The following is a 23355-nucleotide window of genomic DNA, read 5'->3' on the forward strand; positions in this document are numbered from 1 at the left end:
TATATTTATTAAGTTAAATTTAATTAAAATTAAAATTTAATTTAATTTTAAAAGTTAATAAAATATAATTTTTAAATATTTTTGGATATTTACGAATATTTACATATTTTTTTAAACTTGCAAATATTTTTTTAAACAAATATCCAACTAGTAATAAATGATTTTTTTTCGAGTCAAATGGTAAATATATATTTGTATCTAATCTAACTTGTTGCTTAACTTATACAATAAATTATGTTATTAAGATTACTGGATGAGGATATTTTGTAAATTAAAACATGGAAGTTAAACCATATATATATATATATATATATATATATATATATATATATATATATATATATATATATATATATATATATTATAGTAGTGAACTTACATCACTCACTATTTCAATTTAAACAAAGGTTAATTTCAGACAAAGAAATAATGTTCTCGAAAACAATCCTTTTTATTAGTCGTGCTCATTGGTTGGCCTTCTGTTACTGGGCTTGTTCGTTGGTTGTCCATCTTTTAATTGGGCCTGCTGGTTGACTGACCCGTTAGCCTAAAAAAAGTAAAACTCACTGGCGAAACTTCTGCGGCGCGCGGTTTCTCTTCTGAGGTCCTATCTGCACTCTCTGAAACACTAGGATTTTCGAGCTCTTGTTTCGGAGTTAACATAGCCATGGCCGCCACAACCAACGCCGCTGCTCCGCCGCGCCAGCTCTCTCCAAAGGAAACCGACATCCAGATGATGTTGGCAGCCGACGTTCACCTCGGCACCAAAAACTGTGATTTTCAAATGGAGCGCTACATCTTCAAGCGCCGCAACGACGGTAACTAACATTTTTTTTTATCTCTATCGTTATACAATAGACAGCCGCGTCGTGTTATACAATTTTGAATCTGCGATAGATGCAGGATGGGAGTATGGTTTTGAATTGTTGTGGTGTGGATTTGGTATTAGGTATTTACATTATCAACCTTGGTAAGACATGGGAGAAGCTTCAACTTGCTGCTAGGGTTATCGTTGCAATTGAGAACCCTCAGGATATTATTGTGCAATCTGCTCGCCCTTATGGTCAGAGAGCGGTTCTCAAGTTTGCTCAGTACACTGGTGCTCATGCCATTGCTGGAAGGCATACTCCTGGTACCTTTACCAATCAGCTCCAAACCTCTTTTAGCGAGCCTCGCCTCCTTATCCTTACGGATCCCAGAACAGATCATCAGGTTCATGTTCAACTTAAACAGTAATATGTGAAATGCATATGTTTGACTTTAGCTTCATTTGATTTGGTAGTTAGTCTAATTTTCCTTAATAGAATGGTGATTGTTGATTCATGTTTTGCGGACAACCCCTCTTGGGATAAGGATTTTTGGGTTTTTATGTTTCATGTTTTTCTTTCCTTGATGTTGCCTGTTTTGTGATTTTAATATATATGGGTTTATTTTGCAGCCCATTAAGGAAGGTGCTCTTGGAAACATTCCAACCATTGCTTTCTGTGACACTGACTCACCCATGAGGTATGTGGACATTGGGATTCCTGCCAACAACAAGGGCAAACACAGCATTGGGTGTCTCTTTTGGCTTCTTGCCAGGATGGTGTTGCAAATGAGGGGTACCATTCGTCCTGGCCTCAAATGGGATGTTATGGTAAGTATTTTCTTGGTTGACTTTTCTTAGTGGCATTGTTAATGAGCTTATTGGGTATAATTTGGAGAGAGGCAGATTTTTGGGAGGATATTGAAGGAGATTGTTTTCTTAATCTTTTGTTTGATGCAGGTGGACTTGTTCTTCTATAGAGAACCAGAGGAGGCTAAGCAACAAGAGGAGGAGGAAGCTCCTGCTGGTGATTATGCCATCACTGACTATAATCCTGGTGCTATTGCTTCTGATGGCCAGTGGCCCGGTACAATTGATCAATCGTGGACAGATGCAGTTCCACAACCTATTCCCGCTGTACCTGGCGTCAACTGGGGAGCACCAGCCTCTACAGATGCACCCGGTACGTCATTAATTTGTTTTAACCATACACTAAACTAAACTGAGTTATTTTACGTATTCTATTGTTTTATGTATATTGTCATCGTTAATGTTGACTGATCATTGCATCTGTTACTTTTCGTTTTGGTTGTCTTTTTTTTTTTTAATTTGTGACATGATGCAAATACAAAATGCGTGTACATTTGTGATGTCTGGATCTTTGCATTCATTTTTTGTTTAGAAATTGCAGCTGCAGGAGATTGGGGCGAGGCTGTTCCACCACCACAACAAATCCCTCTTCCTCCTTCCGGAGTTGAATCTGTCCAAGCAAGTGGCTGGGATTAAATTATTGTTTTTGATGCTATGATTTTGCCCCGTCTTGCAATTTAGTTTACTCTTTGGAAGTAAAATATGGATCAGTTTTTTTGTAGAAAGGAACTTGTTTTTTGGTTTGAGTGTCAGAAATATTATTATTAACAAACATGGTTCTTGAATGTTAGGTAATATGATGTTTGTGGAACTTCGTTACCCTTAATTTATATTGAGTATTTCGAATATTTCGTGATTGTGGAACCGAGATCCTAGGTTCTATACAGGAGCAGTTCATGGAAATCTAATTTGGCGAAGATGATACATTTTTATAGAACCTTTACTGGGAATTGCCTTTTCCTTTTCACTGTATGCCTTTGTTTTCGATCTTCATGTACGTTGAATTTTTCTGCATGCTTAATGGAGAATGGGGGTATTGATATTGAATAAGTATCCCTGAAAGTAGTATTGTATGTAGACATGTAAAGAGATGGCGTCATTTAGCATAAATAGATGTTCAGATGTTCACTACGCCGAGGAAGATTGCAAGCTTAAACGTAAGATCTCAAACTTCATAGTGCTAATACCAAGCAAATTTAGTCAGCCTCTAGATTTGAATTTGTTTAGTTTACAAGATTTTGACTGTATCAAAAATGTTTAGCAACTGTATCAAAATGTGTCAACCTCAAACCCTAAATCAAAATCCCAAAACTCCAAATCCAAACCTCTAAACCCTAACTCTCAAATTCTCAATCCCAAACCCTAAATCCCGGATCTTGGACCCTCAACCTTAAAACATAAATCTTACACCCTAAAACATAAATCTTACACTCTAAACCTTAAATCATACACTCTAAACTTTAAACACTACATCTTACACTTTACACCTAAACCCTTAAACCTTCAAACCCTACACCTTACACCACCATAAATCCTAAAAGTCCTAAACACTAAAAACCTTGAACCCTAAAAACCAAAAGCCCTAAAGAACCCAAAATCTCAAACCCTAAAACCTTAGGCAAAATATGACCGAGTCAACCTCGATTGTATTTTGGCTAGATTCAATGGAGTTGACCCTATTGAAATTTAGCTGAGTCGGTCTTAGTTAAAATTTGGCTGAATTCAGTTGAGTTAGTCTTAATTAAAACTTGGCGAAATTCAGTCCAGTCGACTCCAACCCAAATTCATACCCACCATTAGCCAATGGTCGAGACGGTTGGATTCAGACCGAAGGTCAAGATGAGCCAAATAGGGGCAATGCTCGAGACAAACCGACCTAAGGTGAATGTCGACACAACTAGCCTAGGTCGAAGGCTGAGACTGATGCATTCTGAGTCGAAGGTATTGGTCAGTCTAACTTAGGTTGATTTGGGTTTAAGTTCAAGTCAAGTTAGTTTAGATTAAAGGTTGAAATGAGTGAATCTGGACTAAGGTCAACTTAGTCGATTTGGCCAAAGATCAAGACAAATCTATTCATACTAAAAGTTAAAGACAAACCAATCTAAACTGAAAGTCTAATAATAAGATTTTTTCTTGAAAAAAAAAGTCCATAGACTAAACTAATCCATGTGACATTTGCGGCATTTTGGTCCAAAAATTTTTTAAATGAAAAGTTATATGATTCTAATTTTTTTTGTCACGTGAACAAAATCCAGAGTCAAATTAACAACTGTAGTAAAAAAAGAATTTCATTAATAAATAATTTTTAAATTTACATAAGTATTTTTTTAAATAACAAAGGACAGCTGAAAGGGATTAAGTTCATAATCGAAGACTGCATTTTAAATAATGCGCATAACACATGTTTCTTTTATTCCCGGACTCTTTTTTCTAAAAGAATCTCGTGCGTGAAGGATGTTTCTCTTACTATGTCTTCTTTCAATAATACTAACATCCAGTTTCCCCCTTAATGCATTTTTGGTTTCTTACACTCACTAGTTTTGATCTTACTTAAAGTTTTCACATTTGTATTTCCTAGTTTAAAAACCTCGCAAATTAAAATAAGCCTATTTCAACCTTTTTTTTATGCACAAAGTTTGCCAACTGGTGCATAAATTTTACATAAAATAGAAAATTTTGTTTCCAAAAATTTAACCTCGATCCATATAAACAATTCTTAAATTTTTACTACGGATGCCGTATTACTATCTCCACTATTTCTCAAGCTAAAACTACATGTGCCACAAACAGCGATGCTTCTGATAGCATGCATGATGGATAATTAAATATACAGGGTTAGAAATTCCTTCAGATAATATTCGCCTGTGGTGCAATTGCATAATTAGAATTCTCCCTAGCAGAGCACATGACTGTATTCAGCACCAAGCGGCTACTGCCTGCATTTGTAGAAAAAATAATCATTTAGCCTATGATAGAGTTCATCAAGAAAAGAAAATCAAAATAATATTACTGTAAAATGACAGCAAAACTAACCATCGGTAAAAAGAAATATACAAATTCTCAAAGAAGCTCAACCAACAGTTATTTAAGTAAATTTGATTCTAATTTTCTAAAATTCTTGAGAGGTTATTGTAAAACATTGAATGATAGTGGATTGATCTATTCAAGAAGATTAGACAACCAAATGTAGCTCTTTTGTGAGACTAAACCAATATAACTTATTGGTTCTTTTCTTCTCCTTATACTTGCCTATTGAAATTTGAATCACAATCAATTCTTATTAATATGGAAAACTAAAGAACATTATCTTGGCATTTCTTTTGAGGTTAACAACTTTATCGAAAATTTCTATCTATAATTTAAAGAAAACACTTCATCCATTCTGAAAATTCTTTTAAAGTTCAGCTCACACCCTCCGGAACTCAATCTTTGTTTCTAATAAGATAATCATGGATATATCCATTACTACTGACCTTTTCGGCACAGAAAAGATAAATAAGTTAAATGAAAACACACAAATTTTTGGAATTATGTAAGAAATAAAGTGAAAGCTAAATATGTCTAGTTCAAGAGAAAAAAAGAAGAGATGGAAACGAGATAGACAGATAAATAGAAACAAGTGAAAAATAATACAATGGATCCCACTATTTAAAAACATTCTCCACTCTTTCTCTCAACCAAACAACCTTGAGTAATTTTATCCTCTTATATCCCCCATTTCTCCCCAACCAAACTGACCATAAGAAAACTAGAAGGCTTCTAATGTAGATATGTAATGCTTTGAAGGGATTTATAATAGTATTGTCACAGCGGGCCACCCGCCCCAACCCGGTCCAATCCACCACGAGTTGACCACTTAGTGAACCAACCAAACCCGACTCATTTATTAGAGAGTTAAAAAGGTTTGAACCCAACTCGGCTCACCATGGGTGGTGGGATACATTGGCTCACTTAATTACAAGTTTTTATTTAAAATAAAAATAAAATTATAATTTTTTTATAATTCAAATTTAAATAATTTCACTCTAAAATGATAAACACCAAAGACAATTCAAAATAAAAAAAAATTAACATACAACTCAAATGTAATCCAAAAGCAAACCCGAAAAGCCAATAAATAAGTTTATAATATTGATAATTTTTGTGTCATTATCCATTTATAATATTAGAGTCTTGAATGGATAAATTTATAATATATTGCTCTTTTGAAATATCTTTTTTTTTATTTACAATACGGTAAAAAAATGTTAACTAATAATATTGAAACACAAAATAATAAATAATTAAATTAAACTATGTGGGTTGGTGAGCCAACCTAGGTGGCTTGCGGCAAAGAGACACAATGCACAAATGGTGGAGACGAGGTGTTGGTTTCTGCAACACCAATACACCAATAATGAGACGAAGGTTGTGGTTCGCGCCACACACAAAGACAATAACAAAAGACGAGAGCGAGAAAACCCAAGACCAATGATGGAGAGGGAGGTGGGAGACGGCTTCAATGGTGGTTCGCGCCACACACAAAGAGCATAGCAAAATAGCACAACAAGACGGACCAAGACCAATGATGGAGACGGAGATAGGAGTTTAAGATTTGAGTGAGAGAAACCAAGAAGAGAACGAAAGAAGAATGAGAAACCACTGAAAAGGATTTTTGTCTTTCTCCCTCATCCTTTCCAAAATACCCTCCAACGATACATTAAAAATTGTAAAACTCTATTTTCAAATGTTCTAATTGGCATCCATGACGTTGTAAAAAAGTTCACAACTTTTCGTTGTGGAAATGTTTTCCAAGTATATATTAGCATTGACACTCATTATTTTACTTCCAATTCATCAACAATGAGTCTCCTACCTCCCTCTTTTAATTACACAAAATTCATTTTTGAACCATGTATTCACTTTTCTAATTCACAAACTTCCATTCTCATATATTTACTTCAATTTTATTAAGATGATACAAAAACATTTATCTAATAAAATAAAAGTAAAAAGGGACAACTTATAATACTTAGTTTTGTCCTCTAATTCCGAGCTAAAAAAAACTTTAGTGTTATTTGGGTTGTATCTTAAGTTTGACATGATTATATAAAATAATATATGTTAGTGAATAAATTGGATATACAATTCTTAGAATATGAATAAATTTTACAAATTATATATACAATTTTGATATATATATATATATATATATATATATATATATATATATATATATATATATATATATATATATATATATCTTATGAAATAGTTGTAATTTGACTACTATTTTTACACAATACAGTAGTAAAAAATGGTAGAAAATGATATATCTCCGTTTAATGTGAAAAACTAATCATGATTCACTAAAAAGGTATATTATGCCTGAATTTAAGTAAGTTGGCGGTGGTGGAAGAACTGGATAGGAAAAATAAGTCATTCTATTTGTAAGATATCTAATCAAATTCATTCCAAATTGAAAGATATATCAAATATCAGTTCTTTATGTATATTCATTCAAAATTGAAAGATATATAAAATATCTTGAGTTCTTTTTCTATAATACACGAATGATCCGATCCATAATAACATGATTGAAAACATTTTGATCATCTTAGTATACATCCATTCCTATGTCACTTCATAGTGTAAATATCTTTTACAAAAATAAAACCACTAAAAATAATAATATATTATCAAATAATTTTTTTTAAAATAATACGTTTTCTTTTGTCCAATGTCGATATCAATACAAAGAATTATATAAATATCAAAGATTTCTTTTGTTCGATGTCAATATGAATAAAAAGATTTATATAAATCTGAAACACACGTATAAAATATCAAATAATTATTAAATAAGCAAAGATATATAAATTCCAAAACTTAAACAAAATAAAGGTAAATATACATTTGAGAGATATCTACATAGCCATTCCATACGAAATTTAAAAAGTCGGAATCGGACTTAACGTTTGCAAAAAAGATAGTAACATCTAATTTCAGAATCTTGTAAACTATACAAATTCAAATCTAAAATGTTTACTGAATCATTATTAAATTTCCAAGAACAAACACGTCGCGAAAACTTGAAAAACTAGAGGCTGATTAAATTTACTTCGTATTAACACTATGAAGTTTGAAATCTGGTGTAAGCTTGCAATCTTCCTCGACGTAGTGAACATCTGAAAATCTATGTATGCTAAATGGCCTCATCTCTTTACATGTCTAAATAAAATACTACTTTCAGGGATAATATATTCAATATCAAAACCCCATTCTCAATTACGCATGCAGAAAAATCAACGTAGATGAAGGTGGAAAACAAAGGCATACAGTTAAAAAGATAAAGCAAATTCCAGTAAAGGTTCTATAAAATTAAGAAAAAATGTATCATCTTCGCCAAATTAGATTTCTATGAACTGCTCCGGTATAGAACCGAGGATATCGGTTCAACAATCACGAAATAATCGAAATACTGAATATAAATAGTGAGTAACGAATTTCCAAAGACATCATATTACCTAACATTCCATGTTTGTTAATAAAAATATTTCTGACACTCAAACCAAAAAAGTTCCTTTCTACAAAAAAACTGATCCATATTTTACTTCCAAAGAGTAAACTAAATTGCAACACGGGGCAAAATCATAGAATCAAAAACAATAATTTAATCCCAGCCACTTGCTTGGACAGATTCAACTCCGGATGAAGGAAGAGGGATTTGTTGTGGCGGTGGAACAGCCTCGCCCCAATCTCCTGCAACTGCAATTATTACACAAAAAATGAATGCAAAGATCCAGCCATCACAAATGTACATGCATTTTGTATTTGCATCATGTCACAAATTAAAGATAAAAGACAACCAAAACAAAAACTAACAGATGCAACGGTCAGTCAACATTAAAGATGACAATATATATAAAACAATAGAATACGTAAAATAACTCAGTTTAGTTTCGTGTTTATCAAAACAAATTAATGATGTACCAGGTGCATCTGCAGAGGGTGGCGCTCCCCAGTTGACGCCAGGTACAGCGGGAATAGGTTGTGGAACTGCATCTGTCCACGATTGATCAATTGTACCGGGCCACTGGCCATCAGCAGCAATAGCACCAGGATTATAGTCAGTGATGCAATAATCACCAGCANAATAAAACATGTATTAACCTTTCTTAAAAAAATATTTAAAGAAATGACTCAGATTCATTGAATTGTTTCTAGCTAAAATCATATCAAATCTTAAAATATCCATTTCTTTCGCATTTAACTTAAATTTTAAAATCTAAAACTTTCAAATATAAAACTTTTCCTAGTTCTACCAATAGATTTAACTTTTAAAGAAAAGATATATTATTTTGAATTCTTTTCATTTTAAACTATTGACTTACTAAAAGAACAAGTTATCTGAATCTGGATAACGAATCTAAAAAAATATCACTTAAAAGAAAAAAAATATGCATATAAAATTAATATTTATCATTATAATTATTTTACTAAAAAGTTATTAAATAATAATTAAATTTAAACACAAAAAAGAATTAATTAATATATCCAAAATACGTATACTGTTTTGTAACATTCCATTTTAACAGTAGAAAATTATCAAAATGAAAAGTATAATTAGGTAAAACAAATATCCTTCAAAGAAGAAATCTATTTTTTTGTAGATCAATCTAACAACTCATATGCTTCTCCCTTATCTCTAACTTGGATAACTGAAAAGGTAAATCTCTAAACTCACAACATTAGATGATCATTACAAAAAAGAAACGGCATACAAAGACATATAATAGAAAAGCAAAAATAAGCTAGTTTACCATTGAAAAACGATTTATATATATATATATATATATATATATATATATATATATATATATATATGGGGTTTGTTAACGGGCGTACGCCTGTTTATCAGTTGGTACATTTTAGCAATGTGTATCGGGTTTTAGTAGACAAAAATACCCTTATATATCATAGATTTTAAGTTTTAAGGTTAAGGGTATTTTAATAATTAAGAAACCCCCAAACCCTTATTCACCTCTCTCATTCCTCTCAACTCTTTCTCCTTCATCCCTCTCACTCCAACCTTTTATCTGTCATCCCTATTGTAGCCCCAATTGAAAAAATCAGAAACTGTAGCCCAATTGAAAAAATCAGAAACACTTGCCGTTAAACAGTTTGCCTTTGTAAAGAGTTGAGTCATTGACATATTCACCTCCAGGCAAAGGTTCATTCAAGATCTCTTCAATTTCACTTTTCTTCACTAACCTCTCTAATTTCATCATCTACATATGTTGAATCATCATCTTAAAAAAACCCTCCAGGCCAATTACCAATTCCTTCGGATGTCATTATGCTTGTAAAAATTAGATAAAATTATATACGACAAAAATTATAAAATGAAAACTCATTATAAAATCATTTTTTGTAAGAAATTGTTTAACAACGAGTGTTTTTTATTTTTTTCAGGCCAATTACCAATTCCTTTGATGTCATTATGCTTGTAAAAATTAGATAAAATTAGATAAGACAAATGCAAACTCATTATAAAATCATTTTTTTGTAAGATTGTTTAACGACAAATGTTTCTGAATTTTTGAATTGGGACTATAGTAGGGATGACAGATAAAAGGTTGGAGTGAGAGAGATGAAAGAGAAAGGGTTGGGAGGAATGAGAGACGTGAGTAAGGGTTTAGGGAGTTTCTCTTTTTTTTAGTTTTGAGAATGAAAATTATTAAAATACCCTTAACCTTAAAACTTACAATCCATGATATATAAGGGTATTTTTGTCTACTAAAACCCGGTACACATTGCTAAAATGTATCAACTGAAAAACAGGCGTACGCGCATTAGCAAACCCATATATATATATATATATATATATAAGTTCATTTAAAACATGTTATAAACATAAAAAAACTTATCAGTTATTTTAAAAAATACTTATACTAAACATTTAAAATAACAAAATATTTAACATCATAAATCATACAATTATATTTATAAAAATATTGTTTTACTTACTTTAAGTAACTGAAATATATAAAAAGGAAATTTAATTTGATGAACAAATTGTGCGAAACTCTTACCATTAATTAATACTTAATACATTAAATAAAAGATGTATAAACCCTTCTTGAAAAAAAAATATAAAATTTTCTTGAAAAAATATTTAAAAGAAACGAATCTTCAAGTTAAAATCATATAAATCTTAAATATACGTTCCATTTCTTTTGAATTTAACTTAAACTTTAAATCCAACTCATATTTTCCAATTTCATGAATAAAATTTTATTTAAAATTTACGAAATAAAAAGATATATCAATGACTTTCTAATGACTCTCTATTATAAATGTAACTAGATATTATATCGTATCAATATTCACAAAATTAAATTTATTTCAATTGTACATCTTTTTATTTTTCTCATTTTTATTAATATTTAATCCATTTGTCGTTTTAGAAAAAAAACAAGTTTGTTAATTGGTCCAAACCAATTTTGTAAGAGAATAAAAGTAAAATTTATAAATTCAAATAAAAAACTACATTTATACGTAATAATTGCTTTTACATTTTACTAAATATTATAATAAATTAGATATTATTACATAGATCATTTCACTTCTAAAATATTAGTTTAATACAATGAAAAAGGTAAGATTGCAAGGACTAGAGCTGTCAAAATCAGTTAGAATCGGGTTCGGACCAAGTTAGATTTAATAAAAATATTTTTTTTTTATATAAAACAATCTTCAACCTGACTCACTTAGAAACTAACTCACCCAGATTGAACCCATGGTAAGTTGGGTTAACTCACCAACTCACTATTTTTACAATTTGCATCAAAACCTATCCGTTATTTTAAAAAATGAATATAATAAACATTTAAAATAACAAAATATTTAAGATCATAAATCATACAATTATATTTATAAAATATATGTTTTACTTACTTTAAATAATTGACATATATAAAAAGAAAATTTAATTTGGTGAACAAACTCTTACCATTAATTAACATATATAAAAAGAACATTAAAATAAAAAGAACATTAAATAAAAGATGTATAAATCTTTCAAAAAAAGATATAAAATTTTCTTGAAAAAATATTTAAAAGAAACGAATCTTAGTTAATATGATTCAATAAACAATTTAAAATCATATAAGTCTTAAATATACGTTCCATTTCTTTTGAATTTAAATTAAACTTTAAATCCAAATCATATTTTCCAATTTCATGAATAAAATTTTATTTAAAATTTACGAAATAAAAAGATATATCAATGACTCTCTAATGATTCTGTATTATAAATGTAACTAGATATTATCTCATATCAATATTAAAAAAATTAAATTTATTTCAATTGTACATCTTTTTATTTTTCTTGTTTTTATCAATATTTAATCCATTTGCCGTTTCAGAGTAAAAGACAAGTTTGTTAATTGGTCCAAACCAATTTTCCGAGAGAATAAAAAAATTTATAAATTCAAATGAAAAACCACATTTATATGTAATAATTGCTTTTACATGTTACTAAATATTATTTATTATATATATATATATTATATATATATATATATTAGATATTATTACATATATCATTTTACTTCTAAGATATTAGTTTAATATAATGCAAATGAAAAACATAAGATTGCAAGATTAGTTCTAGAATTGTCAAAATGAGTTAGCATCTACTGCTAACTCGAATCACCACGGGTCGGATCGAGTTGGGTTTGATAAAAATGAAATTTTTTTATACGAACCAATTTTCAACCTGATTCACTTAGAATCTGACCCATACGGGTTGAATCCGTTGTGAGCCGTATTGACTCACCAACTCACATACTTTAATTTAATTACTTATTATTTTGTATTTTAATATTATTAATTAACATTTTTATTATTATATTAAATGGAAACAAGGAAAAAATGTTTCAAAAGACAAAAATATTATAAGTTTATCCATTCAACTCTCTAATCTTATAAATTGATAAATGACACAAAAATTATCAATATTATAAACTTTTTTATTCGCTTTTTGGGTTTGCTTTTGGACTATATTTGAGTTTATTTAAATTTGAATTACAAAAAAATTGTAATTTTTTTTGGATTTGAATAAAAATTGGTAATTAGGTGAGCTAGTGATTCAATCCGTTTAACCCACCAACCCGTGTTGGGTCGGGCCAGATTCAAATTTTTTCTGCTCGTTAATAAATGAATCGATTTGAGTTGATTCACTAAGTGACCAACCCGTGGTGGGCCGGACCGGGTGGCCGGTTTTGACAACACTTTAGGACATTATAAAAAGGCACCAAAACATTTTGTAATTCATGTTTTGTTTGTGATTCGTTTGTTATCTTTTTTATGTGCAATGGCTTCTTGTTCTACAACAAACCATGGAAGAACATCAAATCAAAGAAAGAGAAAGATTGAGATCAAAGAAGTTGAACAGAGAAACAGGCGATGCGTCACCTTCTCAAAACGCAAATTAGGACTTTTTAACAAGCTCACTGAAATTTCTCTTCTATGCAAAGCACAAACTGCTTTGATCATCACCTCTGAAAATGGCAACGTTTATTCCTGTGGTTACCCTAATACTGACGTCGTTCTCTATCGCTATGTCACCGGAGGGTTTTCCGAACTCTGTAGAGTTACACAAGATCAGCAAGAATATATTGAAAAGCAAAGGATTGAATATGAGAATGTACACACGAACTTGAAAGAAAAGCAAAAGCAATTGGAAGAATTAAAGAAAGCAAAGAAGAGTTGTTCTTGTTTTGGTTCTTGGTGGAATCTCTCCCATCAGAACGTGTCTTTGGAAGATCTTGAAGAGTTCAAGAATTCTTTGGAAACTTTCAAGTTTAATCTCATCACACTATTGCAAGAGAAAGAAATAAATTTTCCATTGAGTATAGCATCAAGGAACTCCTAAAGCATTCTATGAGGATTGTGGGTTATAGTTTTTAACATGTGTTTCTATTAAATATGTTTATTCTTTTCTTCTCTGTTCTTTTTCTTTTATAGTTAATTTTTATGTTATAGGTTTGATATTTTCTTTTTCCTTGACTGTTTTCCTCGAGTATTTTGTAATCATCTTTTTTTTTTCGTTCAATAAACATATACTGTTCTATTCTTATATTTTTCTCTTTCTTGTTTGATATCTTGTAATATGATGTCCTGAATTTTTGTTTTGAAACATTGGAACATCACCAAATGCAAATATTGTTTCGTTAATATGGGATCATCATGTCATTATTTATTCTTTAAATCAAGAAAGAATCTACAAATAATAAGGTAGATTTAAGTAAAGATTATATATTAATTGTATATTTTATTAATAAGCCTCTTACCTTTTTTTATTTTATATAAAGAAAAATTTAACATAAAAATTTATTGTAATTACTTTTCATATTATCCACATAAAGTCATTATACAAATATTTATTATTTGTGAACTAGACAAGTTACTTTTTAATATTTACTATTTAAAGTTTATTACTTAAACTGTACATTTCGTATTCACAATTTAAATGCTTTTCTGAAAAAATAAGAATCATAAATATCATATTGATGAATTGAATTATTTCCATAATTTTAATCAAATTATGATAGAGAGGTATGACTTCTCTTCACACAAAAGTTTTCTTGGCACAGCATCTGTTAATTTACCATGAATTATATATATATATATATATATATATATATATATATATATGTATATATATATATGTATATATATATATATATTATTTTTGAATATTGATCAACCTAAAAGTTATAGAATGCAAATTTATTAAATTAAATATATTATTATTAATATTCATAAATTGATTTCTTTTAATATTGTTAAAAATGTAACATTATTAAATATATCTTCATGATTCTCACATAAGCACAAATCATCTTTAACAAAATAAATTAGGATCTTCGACTAATAAATAATAAGAATGTATATAAAAAAGCAAACAAGTTTTGACATTTCTTGACTTTCTGGATAGCACTGTATATATAAATAATTTTCTTTAATTTAAACTACTCATACGAGATCTAAAGTCAAATAATATATCAATATTTGTAAACAATACTAAAAAACTCGTAATATTTCTTCTTTTAAGTATATATTTAGCATTTTGTTTTTCTGAATAAACTGATTTTATCTTGCTTTGACTTCTGATTAATTAACCTGTTTCATATGTGATCTTCATTTATTTATTTGGGCCAAAATCCTCGTAGATTTCTTATCATGCTTGCACCTGGTTTGAAAGTTTGTCTGTCAAATTAACGATATTATAAAACATATTAATATTTACCTATTAAATTATTTTATTATAATTTATTTTAATTATAATATTATTGTATATTTACATTTTAAAAATATGATACATTTTTTTAATATTTTACATTATTTTTATTTTTAACTTAAAAAAATGTCAACAGGTCGAGATTGACTGACATATATAATTTAGTGACTCAGGTGAACCAGGAGAAAAATAGACTAATGAATTTAAAATTTCAATCTAATTTATCTGTTTACACAAATTGCTACGATCCATTTTTGTCATTTCTAACTCTAAACTTCTAATATTCAGGATAAAATAAGTACTTAACATTATTATACCCAAGCAATTTATAGATACAATTTAATGTTTAACAAATTAATTTATATTCATAAACACTTTACACTACTCTATTTCCAATCAAACAAAACTAAAATCAAATAATCAGATAATCTTAATTGAAACTAATACATAGGTGAAAAACATATATAAATAAGTATGAAACGGATATTTAATATGATTTTACAAAATACATTATAAAATACTTTACAATATAATTGGAAAACAAAACATTTTTATAGGAGGAAAATAAATATTTAACCTTTAATATTTCAAGCACCTAATTAAAGTAAACTTTTCATCACCGTTACTTTGCCATGTCGTCCATGTTGTAATAAATCAAATGGCTTTTAATTTCATAAAAAAATTGAAGAAAGGAGAAATCAAACAAAATAAAAAGTAATTTATTTGAAAAACACTTATTAAACAAATATTAAGCAATTAATAAGGATGTTTTTACATAGCAAATAATCTTAATAGGTTAAAAAAAGAATTAATATTTTGAAGAGTTATTATGCCCTGTGTTTAGTGGGGTATTAATTGTTTTGTAGAGACTGTCATAAAAGTGATTGAATATGCAGGCATGGCTCTCAGACCTAACTAATATATTACTGTAATATACACTTTGAATGATGCAAAAGGTTGGTTTAGATATCGATATTTGTCATCATGACTCTCAAAACGTGTGGCTGATTGGCACAAGTTAGTAAAAGATTAGAACCCAATAATTGACTCTGCCATTAAACAACATAAAGAATACAAGATTGACAACCTTCTTCAATTACACACGCTGTCACCTATCAAATAAAAAGAAAAATATAATATATAACAAATATTACTATATATGTACAAATTTTCTGTAATTATCAACCCATATAAATCCCTCAATAATATTAGTTATTAGTAAAATTTATTTCAATAATTACTAAAGAATTATAATAATCATTATAATACATTAGAGACGAAAATTTTTATCATAATTTACCAAAACAATTTATTGAGAGATATTATCGTCAATAATTCAAATTTCAAAATTCATCGATTAATTTGGTTTTATCAACAGACTTATTTTATTATGTTAATAATAATGAAAATTTTAGTTTTTATATATATATTAATAAATAATTACAAATTTTAAAAGTAATATAATACTAATTTTAGAAAAATAATGAATGTTGTTTTAATGGCAAGACTAATTCCTAATCCAACATTTGATGGTTTTAGCCTTATTTATCCTTATTTAATTTAAAACTCAATCTTAGCAGTCCAAATTAAACTTTACCCTTGTACTTATAATAATTACAAGATTCCTAATGATTGCATACAATATTTGCAACCCCATATCCGATTTAATAGCCAAGATTGTATTTTTACCATCTTTCTCTTTTTGATTTCTCTATTTTGGTGATTACTTTTTACTCTTTTCCTACTTTCCTCTTAAATTTAAAAACTTTTTCTTTCTCTCTTGCACTTTTTCCTGCATGGTGATATATTTTGGCTTTTATTTGTACCAACCAATTATAATATTCCGTTCCCCAAAGAGTGATATAAAATAAAAATTGTCCTTTCACTGTAGAGGCAGTTTCCGTTGTGCATGCATGATAACACGTTTTGGCTTTTTCCCCTTGATTAACCATTTTTACTGCAAATAGGGTAATATAAAATCGAAATTCTCCTTTCACTGTTTAGACAAAGAGAGTTGAATTTGGATGTTCTTTTGTCCAAGTGTTTGAAATTGAAAGGGAGATGCAAAAGAAAAAGAAAAAGAAGGTTGTTCGATTTTAGGTCCCCACCACATGATCGCTTTAGTTTCGATCAACAAAGATTAGACACCAAAGAAAAACCAACACTTTGCCAAGAACATGTCACCGTCAACCCCGATTCAATGAAGAAGATCATTATGTTAAGTCCTTTCTTTCTAGAAAAAGTTTGTTGCGCACTTGTTTTAGAAACACAACACCAGATATCATGCTCATCAAAATTCAAGACTTATTATAATCAAATATATACATAGATATTAATCAATTATTTCACAATTAAATCTAGACGTGACACACATCTAACAGAATAAAAACTAAATACAACACCAACAGCTTGGACCACTCTAAAATAAAAATAAAAATTGTAACACCAGACAAACACATAGGACGAAAGACACGTTTCAATCATCCATATCGAATAGTCATGACAGATAAGTCTCCGGATGTGATTAAGGTAAAACACTGATTAAAAAATTGAGCTATGGATTGGACCGTAATTAAGGTCTTGCTAATTCTAGACCCATGATCAAAACTATAAATATAGGTCAAAGGTAAGAGATAGTCAGATTCATTAATTACGCATTTATTGTAACACTTAAACAATTGATGGGACCATTACCGACTTATGTATCGGAACACCTTTCACAAGTATCCTCCCATACGGACAGAACGAACGGACTTTGGACAACAGAGAAAAGAATCTCACGAAGTGAAGACTTAGGTGACTCGACCCATATAAGAACAAAAACTAAAAAAAATTATATTTAAATTTAAATTTATCCAACATTAATTAATAACAATTTATAATTCTGATATAAATTTTGTTACGATAGATTTTAATTCGTAACTCTTAATTCGGATAGCTAAAGCTTTTCCACGGCATACTCTACATAATAGATTTACATTCTATTTTTTCGATAAAGAAGAGATGGACAAGTTTTTTTTGATAATGATTGAAAACATTTGATGGCAAGTGTTAAACCATCTGATAAACTTTTTTAATTGTCTGTTTTTATTATACTTTCGTTTAATTATTGGACGCTAATTTAAATATAAATGGAGAATTATATGTATTTTTTAATCAAATTTAATGTGTAAAGTCTTATAATTAATATGTGTAAAAAATTACTAACAATTCTTGATGAAATTTTTATACTTAATCAAAATTTTAAAAACTGATTTACCAACCTACCATAACCGGTCCAACAACACCTGCAGTCACGATCTTTCAAGATCGTACTGTCCGTTAATCCCTCGTCAACGTTTTGTCCGTTAAGAGGAATCTAAATTTTCTATTAATTTTTCTTGTGTTTTTTCTGAACTTTTAAAATATATTTATTTTGATATATTAAAAGATAATATAATTTGAAATACTAAAACTAATGTATCATGAAAATATTAATTTTTTCTCTCATCTGAGTTCATTTGAAAATGAAAAAAACATTTTTTTTCCCACGTTTTCATTTTGCATTCAGATATTGCGCATGGATGGGCCTGCAACAAAAGGTCACAAGATTTCAACATGTATTCCTTTCCAAACTGTCGTATCTGTCAGTTATCGTCACCTTGTAAACTGATTAATATACTATCCTCATATCACTAACTAATTAACCAAAGTGTCTCTCCAAAAAAGCAACAGTGTCTATAGATAACATAAGATTCTTAAAAAAAAAAACCTTTTATATATCAATCTTTATCTTCTATTCTATAAGTTTTAACAACGATGAACAACATGAGTTGGTCAATGAATTAGTCACTAAACTGATAGGTTGAATTATAAATAAAATTAACAATAAAAATAATTGTTTTACTTACAAAATATATCATTATTGTTTGAATCCTAATTAAACCAGCACAATAAAAAGATTATTTAAAATTTATAAATAAAAATTTAACATTCATTTGGTTATATTAACTATGTATTCATTGTTAACACTATTAGATAAACATTAACTTTAATATTAGAGTATTTTTTCAAATAATATCCTAATTCGATTGAAAAATTGTAGAGAAGTAAACTTAACCTCGACTTTATAAACCCAAATAATATCCATTAAATTAAAGTTACTGATCACTTTTTGATGAAAAAATAAATAATGAACCCACACTGTTTGTTTATATGAGAAAAGAAAGTGATTATGGAAGAAAACTATATAAAGGGCATGCATGCAAAGATGGACCTTGTGTTTTAGGTGAGAGGTGATTTTGAACATAAATTTTACCTTGGTGTAATGGTGTAGAGGGTACCTGATGGACCCCTGGGGAGGGTGGGTCTTAGTTTAGTCCTCTGCTAGGGTAGCTTAACGTACTCGATGGACCCAATTTCTGGGCCACACTTGTTTATGGGAGCATTAATTGCCAAAGCTGGTTGGACCAAAACATTAAGTAGAAGAAGCAATTGTGACACAACTATCAACACTTTTCTACGTGTAATCACTGATAAATAGTTTATCTAAACAAAAACGAGATTTAAAATTTGAATCTTACAGATAAAGAACATTGTTAAAGTGTGCAAAAACCACTGTTGTTTTCCGGTTACTGACAGGAGTTGTTTTATTAAAAAAAAATCCTAAGACGTATGGGTGAACGTAATCTGAACAGCTGTTTTCTACTTTCTGTGTGAAACAAGGGCAAACATTGAAACTGTAACAACAGTAGATGAAGATACCTACAAAAGTTTCAATTTCAATTTGAATTTGAAGTCCACATGGCAGAAAACTCCTACCACTGCACACATCCCACCATTGTTCTACTACACTCAGCAAGAGTACCATGCTACTGCTACCCTACACTACACTACAATACAAATAATTATAATACTAATTCATTAACCCTTTCCTTCTTCTTCCACCACACACAACACATGCACTCTCTCATCTACATACTTTTTTCCCTTTAAATTTTCCATCTTCCCTTCACTTCACCTCGCATACCACTTCCATGGCTGCCTTTTCCACCTTCTTAGTTTTTCTATTTCTCGTAGGAACTCTAACACAGGTTGCTTTTTCTTCCGACCAAGAAAAGAAAAAAACTTTCATTGTCCAAGTTCATCACCAAACAAAGCCTTCGATTTTCCCAACACACAGACACTGGTATGAGTCATCACTGTCTTCCATTTCCAGCACCGCTTCCGTTATCCACACCTATGACACCGTTTTTCACGGCTTCTCTGCCAAGCTCTCACCTTCCGAGGCACAGAAGCTGCAGGCGCTCAGCCACGTCATCACTCTCATACCCGAACAGGTTCGACAGCTTCACACCACGCGCTCCCCTCAGTTCCTCGGTCTCACCACCGCCGATCGCGCTGGGTTGCTGCACGAGACTGATTTCGGCTCGGATCTCGTTATAGGTGTATTCGATACCGGAATCTGGCCGGAGCGCCAGAGTTTCAGCGGTCGCGACCTGGGGCCCGTTCCTGCCAAGTGGAAGGGCGAGTGCGTCGCCGGGAAGAGCTTCCCGGCTACCTCATGCAACCGGAAAATCATCGGAGCCAGGTACTTCTCCGAAGGGTACGAGGCCACCAACGGGAAGTTGAACGAGACCGTGGAGTTCCGCTCGGCAAGAGACTCCGACGGCCACGGCACGCATACGGCGTCCATCGCTGCTGGAAGGTACGTGTCGCCGGCGTCAACGTTGGGTTACGCGAAAGGAGTCGCCGCCGGCATGGCGCCGAAAGCGCGGTTGGCGGTGTATAAAGTCTGCTGGATGGGCGGGTGCTACGGCTCCGACATCCTCGCCGCGTTCGACGCTGCCGTGGCCGACGGCGTCGACGTTGTGTCGCTTAGCGTCGGAGGAGTGGTGGTGCCGTACCACCTCGACGAGATTGCGATTGGCGCCTTCGGCGCCACCTCGGCTGGCGTTTTTGTCTCCTCCTCAGCTGGCAATGGCGGTCCCGGTGGCCTCACAGTGACGAATGTGGCGCCGTGGGTTACCACCGTAGGCGCTGGAACTATAGACAGAGATTTTCCGGCCAGTGTTAAGCTTGGAAATGGAAAAATAGTGCCCGGGATTAGTATTTATGGTGGACCTGGTTTAACTCCGGGTCGGATGTACCCGATTGTGTATGGGGGTAGTGGACAGTTTGGTGGTGGCGGCGGCGGTGGAGGTAATGGTTATTCTTCTTCACTTTGTTTGGAAGGTTCCTTGGATCCCGAGACTGTGAAAGGAAAAATTGTTGTGTGTGATAGAGGGATTAATGCAAGGGCAGCTAAAGGTGAAGAAGTGAGAAAAAATGGAGGGGTTGGCATGATTTTAGCCAACGGTGTGTTTGACGGGGAAGGGTTGGTGGCGGATTGCCACGTGTTGCCTGCCACGGCGGTTGGTGCCACAGCGGGCGAGAAAATCCGTGGGTACATTGGTAATTCGCGGTCACCGGCAACTGCCACAATTGTGTTCAAGGGAACAAGGCTCGGTGTTAAGCCAGCACCTGTGGTGGCATCATTTTCTGCCAGAGGGCCTAACCCTGTGTCCCCTGAGATTCTGAAGCCTGATGTTATAGCCCCAGGGTTGAACATTCTTGCAGCTTGGCCTGATCATGTAGGACCTTCTGGGGTTCCCTCTGATGGGCGTAGGACTGAGTTTAACATACTTTCTGGGACTTCCATGGCTTGTCCTCATGTTTCTGGTTTGGCTGCTCTGTTGAAGGCAGCACATCCTGATTGGAGTCCTGCTGCTATTAGATCAGCCCTGATGACCACTGCTTATACTGTGGACAACAGAGGTGATCCCATGTTGGATGAATCCACCGGAAATGTTTCCTCAGCCTTTGATTATGGTTCTGGCCATGTTCATCCTGTTAAAGCCATGAACCCTGGCTTGGTTTATGACATCTCCCCTTCTGATTATGTGAATTTCTTGTGCAATTCAAATTACACCACCAACAGCATCCATGTGATCACAAGAAAGAGTGCAGATTGTAAAGGAGCTAAAAGGGCAGGGCATGCTGGGAATCTGAATTACCCTTCATTCTCTGCAGTGTTTCAGCAATATGGAAAGAAGAGAATGTCTACACATTTTATCAGGACTGTAACAAATGTCGGCGACGCTAATTCAGTGTACAAGGTCACCATCAAGCCACCAGGTGGGATGGTGGTCACAGTGAAACCAGACACCCTGACTTTCAGGAAGATTGGTCAGAAATTGAACTTTCTTGTTAGGGTACAAACTAGGGCTGTTAAGCTTACACCTGGAAGTTCTAGTGTCAAGAGTGGTTCCATAGTTTGGTCCGATGGAAAACATACTGTGACAAGCCCCTTGGTTGTCGCAATGCAGCAACCTCTGGATTAGTCTTTGAGGCTTCTGGGTGTAGAAAGAACATGGGATTTTATCCATCTCGGATATCTTGTTAAAAAAATAGCTCTATATGCTTATTAGAGTATGTGTTTGTGAAGGTGTTCCATTGTTAGAAAGAGCGTGAAGGCACCAAAAAGGAGGATGTTCTGAAATTAAGAAAAGGCATGGTGGGAGTATAAATCTCTTGTTGTATAATTAAGAGTGTTTGTAGAAAATGCTGTGTTCAGAAGAGGATGAGTATATTGGAAAGATCTTTTCCTTTTTTAGTGACGTTGTTGAATCCTTTGAAATTTTTTAATGTCTTGTTCAGTCAGATATCTCATAAACCCATGTGGTTAGAGACTGCAGTGTTTTACAATGCCGGAGAGTTAGCTGGTTGAAGCTGATAGATGTCAACCCAAATGATTTTTTTGTTTAAAAGTGGAAAAGAGATCATTTTGATACAATTAATTTTACGCTAAACAGGACAAATAAATATTTTTGTTTTTTTTCTGCAGTATCTGTCACGGGACTGCAAATCCATGGCATGGCAGGATTTACCAGGATAGATCTGCATTATCTACCATGAGAATCTTGAGAATATATTTACATACATTCTGCCAAACTTCAAGATTTACATAATATTTAAACCAAAAATATCAAAACACTAAACTTTTGTACCAAATGACCTCGTACGGTCTTTGGATGGCCGGGCATGAAAACAACAAATACCGTTCATGACTTTAAGTAAATGGTCTAATCAAGTTTGGAGATAAATTTTACTTATTAAAAGTTAGAAGTTGGATTATGATTATGATTATGTTAATTATAAATTTATTTTGAAATTTATAAATACAAATCAAAGGTAAAAAGAAAAAATATTGTATTTATTACAAATTTAAAGTTTTATTGTAATTTTTAATTGATTAAATTATTAACTTGTGTTGGAGTGTTTTTAACCAATATCTATAACACAGTTTGGAGTTTGAACATAGAAAACATGGAAGAAATTTAACTAAATGTGTTCAAGACAATCTAAGTTGACC

At 31.7% G+C, this 23355-nt stretch overlaps 3 protein-coding genes and 1 long non-coding RNA gene across 5 annotated transcripts; 3 read left to right on the forward strand and 1 right to left on the reverse strand.

Annotated features, from left to right (window-relative positions):
• The first annotated feature begins 566 nt into the window (after positions 1–566).
• On the forward strand, positions 567–2523 carry LOC148191465 (small ribosomal subunit protein uS2-like). 2 transcript variants are annotated; one of them, XM_088102599.1, is made up of 5 exons: positions 567–818; positions 950–1212; positions 1439–1636; positions 1766–1988; positions 2217–2523. In XM_088102599.1, the coding sequence occupies exons 1-5, from the start codon at positions 668–670 to the stop codon at positions 2309–2311; spliced, it is 930 nt and encodes a 309-aa protein (XP_087958725.1). In that variant the 5' UTR covers positions 567–667; the 3' UTR covers positions 2312–2523. The 2 variants fall into 2 exon arrangements, with proteins under 2 accessions (XP_087958725.1, XP_087958726.1); XM_088102600.1 differs by having other exon boundaries at positions 568–818; positions 2208–2523.
• Positions 2524–8124: 5601 nt separating this feature from the next.
• On the reverse strand, positions 8125–8800 carry LOC148191466 (uncharacterized). The gene is made up of 2 exons (XR_015783060.1): positions 8648–8800; positions 8125–8422 (listed from the first exon to the last, which is right to left on the reverse strand). It is a non-coding gene; the product is annotated as an uncharacterized LOC148191466 (long non-coding RNA).
• A 4234-nt stretch (positions 8801–13034) lies between these two features.
• LOC148191467 (agamous-like MADS-box protein AGL62) lies at positions 13035–13595 on the forward strand. The gene has a single exon (XM_088101395.1). It carries the CDS (start codon positions 13035–13037, stop codon positions 13593–13595), a length of 561 nt encoding a protein of 186 aa, XP_087957521.1.
• A 6211-nt stretch (positions 13596–19806) lies between these two features.
• On the forward strand, positions 19807–22600 carry LOC124844673 (subtilisin-like protease SBT1.5). Its single transcript, XM_047321651.2, has one exon. The coding sequence runs from the start codon at positions 19979–19981 to the stop codon at positions 22322–22324; it is 2346 nt and encodes a 781-aa protein (XP_047177607.2). The 5' UTR covers positions 19807–19978; the 3' UTR covers positions 22325–22600.
• Positions 22601–23355: the final 755 nt, after the last annotated feature.

This window comes from Vigna umbellata, chromosome 11 (genome assembly GCF_029865625.1).
Source record: "Vigna umbellata cultivar VRB3 chromosome 11, Vumbellata_1.0, whole genome shotgun sequence".
In the NCBI taxonomy this organism is placed as follows: domain Eukaryota; kingdom Viridiplantae; phylum Streptophyta; class Magnoliopsida; order Fabales; family Fabaceae; genus Vigna; species Vigna umbellata.

What these genes read in the sequence shown, in the direction of transcription:
- LOC148191467 (XM_088101395.1), top strand. Translation starts at nt 13,035, where the DNA reads ATGGCTTCTTGTTCTACAACAAACCATGGAAGAACATCAAATCAAAGA.
- LOC124844673 (XM_047321651.2), top strand. Translation starts at nt 19,979, where the DNA reads ATGGCTGCCTTTTCCACCTTCTTAGTTTTTCTATTTCTCGTAGGAACT.
- LOC148191465 (XM_088102600.1), top strand. Translation starts at nt 668, where the DNA reads ATGGCCGCCACAACCAACGCCGCTGCTCCGCCGCGCCAGCTCTCTCCA. An exon ending in CTTCAAGCGCCGCAACGACG is followed by an intron (nt 819 to 949) that starts GTAACTAACATT and finishes ATTTGGTATTAG; the next exon opens with GTATTTACATTATCAACCTT. An exon ending in GCCTCAAATGGGATGTTATG is followed by an intron (nt 1,637 to 1,765) that starts GTAAGTATTTTC and finishes TGTTTGATGCAG; the next exon opens with GTGGACTTGTTCTTCTATAG.